General features: G+C 54.9%; 1 protein-coding gene across 1 annotated transcript; it reads left to right on the top strand.

Annotated features, from left to right (window-relative positions):
* Positions 1 to 832: 832 nt before the first annotated feature.
* Positions 833 to 3,886, top strand: LOC123122760 (BTB/POZ domain-containing protein At5g66560). Its single transcript, XM_044543099.1, has 4 exons — positions 833 to 1,075; positions 1,198 to 1,267; positions 1,348 to 2,622; positions 2,742 to 3,886. Exons 1-4 carry the CDS (start codon positions 1,023 to 1,025, stop codon positions 3,297 to 3,299), a joined length of 1,956 nt encoding a protein of 651 aa, XP_044399034.1. The 5' UTR covers positions 833 to 1,022; the 3' UTR covers positions 3,300 to 3,886.
* Positions 3,887 to 5,523: the final 1,637 nt, after the last annotated feature.

Below are 5,523 nucleotides of genomic sequence, written 5' to 3' on the forward strand. Positions count from 1 at the left end.
TGCGATAGCGCTGCAAATTGTCGTGCCAAAACACAACCGCCGAGGGCAAGAGCGTGGCCATCTCATTTTCTCGGCGCCTTTCCCATTTCACGAAGAGAAGAAAAGGGCAGGATTTTCCTCCCCCATTTCCTTTTCACCCGCCTTTGCTTTTGCCCTTTTCTGTTTCTTCCCTGCCAAAATCCAAAGCCTACAATCAATTCTTTTTTAACTTTCTAGCTTAGACCAACAACAAAGTGGGTGGTCTGCCCCAAGGCCAAGGAACTTTCCAGGCCAGGAATTCCAAACCGGCGCAGCCCTCCCGTGAAAAACCCACGATGGCGACGACGCGACGTGATCCGATCCCCATGCTGCCGGTCCATGTCATGGTGCCATGGTGGAGTGGTTAGTTAGCTCACACGCCTCATCCATCCAGCGAACAAGTTAGCACAGTACTAAGCACAAAATAATAAAGATAGGATTTTATTGTGAAAAATAAACTAGGAGGAGGCGGCCATAGCTTTCCATCCGTGTCACCGGCAATAACTCCCTGCCGCGCGCTGCTGACACTGTCACCGGAAGGGAACCGGCTCCTCTACCGTCCAGTGAGCACGGTAGGGATGCTACAGGAGCCTGCCTTTGGGCATCTATCAGCTGTCAGATGTAGTATAAACGGCTCAGATCACTTTGCTACAGTACATAAACAGTGCGCATGCTACAGGACGAGAACAGTGCATCCCGCTACAGTGCAGGGAAACAGTGTTCGGTTACAGTGCACACTGCCGTGCCTTCTGTTTTTACCCTGCCTGGGACACTGTAGCATCCCTGCCGTGCCCACTGCACGGCAGAGGAGCCGGTTCCCACCGGAAGTGGGATGCTCAGGCCGCCTTCCTAAATACGCCTACCCACCACCCTCGGCCTGGCCTCCCTCAATTATACGGGGAGCCAGCCCCGGCCTCAGAGGGTATGTAAATGCGGTCGTCGTCGTCTTCCAAATCACAGCTCGGGACAGCGAGGAGGAGCAGGAGCAGCGGGGGCGGCCTGCCATGTCGTCTTCGTCCATGGCGCGGCACGGCCCGTCGAGGGCCGGCGAGGCGTGGTGAGTCCAGTGTCTCCTCTCCGATTTCCGGTCGGTGCTACGGTGGGTGGAACGGGGAATTGCGTCGGTCGTTTTGTCGGCGGATTCTGATGGATTTTGTTGTTTTCGCCGGGAATCGGCAGGTTCTGCACCACCGGGCTGCCCAGCGACGTCGTCTTCGAGGTGCAGGACATGAGCTTCCACCTCCACAAGGTGGGTTTCTCCTTGATCCCTCGTGTGTCCTTTCTGTGCTCGACGAAATTCCGCTGAGAGGCTAATGTTTGCGCGCGCAGTTCCCGCTCATGTCCAAGAGCCGCAAGATCAGCCGCATGCTTGCCGAGCAGGACGAGCAGCGTCCGCCGGGCCAGCCGCGGCGTCGGCGGCGTGGGAGCTCCGGAGGCAATGCCGAGGAGCATGCTGCTCCTGCTGCGGCGGCGGAAACAGAGATTGAGGAAGCAGAGGAGGAGGACGGGGACGAGGAACAGCAGCAGGTTAGTATGGAGGACGGCAAGTCGTACCGCATCACTTTCCCGGACTTCCCCGGTGGGCCGGGCACCTTCGAGGCGGCGGCCAAGTTCTGCTATGGCGTCCGCGTCGAACTCACGCCCTGGAACGTCGCGCCGCTGCGGTGCGCGGCCGAGTACCTGGAGATGACCGAGGAGCACTCCGAGGACAACCTGGCCGCGCGCGCAGAGGCCTACCTTTCGCAGGCCGTGCTCCGCCACCCCGGCGAGGCCACCAAGGCGCTCAAGTCCTGCGAGGACCTGCTGCCGCACGCCGAGGAGCTCGGCATTGTCGCCCGCTGCGTGGAGGCCATCGCCGCGCGCTCGTCGGCGACGTCGCGCTCCTGGTTCGGCGACCTGGCCGTGCTCGGCCTGCACATGTACAAGCGGGTGATGGCGGCCATGGCCGCGCGCGAGGACGTGAGGACCGAGGCTTTGGAGGGCTGCCTCGTGTCCTACGCCAAGGCCACCCTCCCCGGGCTGTCGAGGTCCATGAGGTGGCGCCGCGCGTCCGCGCCGGTGTCGTCGGAGGTGGAGCAGAGAGACCTCCTGGAGGCGGTGGTCGCCAGCCTCCCGGCGGACAAGGGCTCGGGGAGCGTGGTGACCGCGAAGTTCCTGTTCGCGCTGCTGCGGACGGCGCACATCCTGCGCGCTTCGGACGCGGCGCGCGCCGCGATCGAGCGGAAGGCCGCGACGCAGCTGGAACAGGCAACGGTGGAGGACGTGCTCATCCCGAGCTACTCCGGCGCCGCGGAGACGCTCTACGACGTGGACTGCGTCGAGCGGGTGGTCAGGCACTTCCTGGCCGAGGAGGAGGTCGGCGAGGACGAGGCGTCGTCGTCAGCCGCAATCACCGAGGAGGAAGCGGCGGCGAGGACGACGGCGTCGCGCCCGTCGGCCGTGGCAATGACGCAGGTGGGCAAGCTGGTGGACAACTACCTGGCAGAGGTCGCGTCCGACGCCAACCTGAAGCCAGCCAAATTCTGCGAGCTCGCGCTGGCAATGCCGGACCACGCCCGCATCTACGACGATGGCGTCTACCGCGCCGTCGACATCTACCTCAAGGTACGTACATTCCCCGATTTGTCATCGACTGCTTCTGACAAGTCAAGAAAGAATGCGCGTTTGTCGAGTTGCAGTTGGTTGCCGGCTCCATGACTCGTGAGTGGTGCATGCATGCGCAGGCGCATCCGCGGCTGACGACGGAGGAGCGGGACAGGGTGTGCGGCGTGGTGGACTGCCGGAAGCTGACGGTGGAGGCGTGCACGCACGCGGCGCAGAACGAGCGGCTCCCGCTGCGCGCGGTGCTGCAGGTGCTCTTCTTCGAGCAGCTGCAGCTCCGGCGCGCCATCACGGGCACGCTGCTGGCGTCCACGGCTTCCCCGCGAGCACGGCATCCGCAGCCGCAGCCGGCGGCGGCGGCGGTGCGTCACGCGGCTGGCCCGAGCGAGGCGTGGCGGACGACGACGGTGCAGGAGAGCCAGACGCTGCGGCTGGACATGGACGGCATGAGGACCCGCGTGCAGGGCCTCGAGAGGGAGTGCTCCAGCATGCGGCGGGCGATCAAGAAGATCGACGGCCGCGGCGGCACCGCGTCGCCCAGCAGCGCCAGCAGCCCGGACGCGGCCGCCCCGGCGGGCTGGCGGTCGCGGTACCGGTGCAAGTTCAGCACGCAGGTGTGCGACTCTCAGGCGCGCGACGCGGTCGTGTCCAGGGCGTCCAGAATGGGGATGAGCCCGTGACCGACCGAACCATGATGGTGTACACAGTGCACTGGTGCGCAGGATGATCGGCGCCATCTCCCATTCCGTTCGAACGCGACATGTTTTTCACGATCAGGGAAGAGCTCGACACTCGAGATGAAAATGGCTGAGACTTGAGTTGTCACGGGTAGCCAGACGAGAGAGAGTGAAGACCCGAGATCGAGCGCGGCAAAAATTTGTCACCCCTTGTCATCTTGTCCGTATGACGGACCCGATTCGTGTGACCACTGCCAATTGCGTGGGCAGCAGCAACAGGGGTTGTTCATGTGCTGTGTCTGTACGATATGCTTAGCTTGTGTGCGCTGTGATTATGGCCTTTGCACCTTGTGATGTGGTGGCAGTTTATACGGCATTGGTGTCCTGTTGTGCACGAAGCGTGCCTTCTGTCTTGGCTGGTATTGTTTCATCATTAGCTGTTTCTACTAGGATTGAGGAGTGCATGCCGTGTTGTTTCGAAAGCCTCGCACAACATTGCCTACAGGAAGAATGTCTTCAGGTACTGCTGTCTGTCACTTTTGGATTGCAAGTTGAATGGAGATGGCATGTCCATCTTTTGTAGAGACAAATGTCCGCACACTTTGTTTTCTATCGTAAAGGCGGCATGCATTGCGTAGAAAGTAGGCACTCAAGCATGCCTGTGCTGCCTACAAAGTAGAAACCATTTTCTATGTTCTATTGCATTCTCGCCTATCCGACACTCTTGTACTGTATATAGCTAGACACCACATGTAGTGGCTCTTTTGGAAAAGAAGTAGCTTTTCTTCACATCTCGAGTGCCCTTACGATATGGATGTTTAGTGACTTGGAGTACTACGGCGGTATTTTAGTACTCCCAATTACTCCCTCCGTTTCAAAATAGATGACTCAACTTTGTACTAACTTTTTATCTATTTTGAAACGGAGGGAGTACTAGTTTTGCACCGGCGATCAGCACGCTTTAACGAATACTCCTGTATAGATATGTTATATACAGGTTGACCTTTAATGCCATCATTGTTTGCATCATTGCTGTCACAAAGTCCATAACGTCTGTTTGAAGCAAAAAGAAGATTAAAAAAAACACCTAGAAAAAATCGTGAACAATAATTGTTCAGTCTGCATTCTGAAAATAAATGTTCATTGTATTTAAAAAACGTTCAGTGTGGAACTAAAAGTTGTTCATCGTATACTAATTTTTTTTAATTGTACATAAATTAAAAAAACTATCATACAATCAAGAAATTTTCAGTGTGTATTTTGTGAAAACAATTAACCATATTTTTAAAAAGTTCAGTGTCTAACTGAAAATTGTTGACCATATATTAAAAAAAATCATTGTATACAAATAAAATGTTCATCGTACATTTAATAATTGTTCAGTGCGTATTTTCGAACTGTTCATTATATTTTAAAAAGTGTTTGAAATTTTATTTGCGAACATTTCACTAATTTTATTCACCGTTTTTTTGTTCATAAAAAAATTCAGAGACTAAAAAAATCACACAAATTTGAAAAACGACTGTGAATTAGGAAAAAAAACATAAATTCAAAAAAATTCATGAATTAAACAAAAATAGAAAAAATAGGTGAAGTAAAAACGAAAAATACAAAATAGATGAAAAACCGGGAAAAATGGAAAGCACAACAGATAGAGCAAGGAAAAAAGTTTTTTGAATGCACGCCTTGTGCTGCCGCTTGCTCCCACGCTAAATGGGCCGGCTCGCTCCACAGGTGCTGTAGCTGATCGTGACCATAACGGTTGCACAATGCGTATATATCTTTTGTGGTGCAAAGGTAGTTTTTCTTTTCGTGGATACGCAAAGGGTGTATCATTCCATTGATAGGTAGGAGAGAATAAGAGTGTTATGGTTACAACTTACAAGGGTTACACCTCTCGACGTACACATGGCTAGGCCTAGAGAGGTTTACACGAGCAGAACAAGAAGAGGATGCTCAGCCCCAAGAACAAGAACTATCAAGGCGGCATGAAGCTAGCAATATCCTTCGCTCCGGCAACGGCCCAGGAGCGTGCATCATCTTTGATGGCCTAAAGCAACAGTGGGATGGAGGGGTGGGCGTTGTCAAAAATACAGGCGTTACGATGAAGCCAGATGTACCAAACAGAGAGCAACACAAGGGAGGCCAGGCCCTTGCGCATTCGCAGCCGCGGTGATGTACGCCCACCAGTCGAAGAAACACGCCTCAGGTTTTTTTGAGGGGTGGG

This window comes from Triticum aestivum, chromosome 5D (genome assembly GCF_018294505.1).
Source record: "Triticum aestivum cultivar Chinese Spring chromosome 5D, IWGSC CS RefSeq v2.1, whole genome shotgun sequence".
Taxonomy (NCBI): domain Eukaryota; kingdom Viridiplantae; phylum Streptophyta; class Magnoliopsida; order Poales; family Poaceae; genus Triticum; species Triticum aestivum.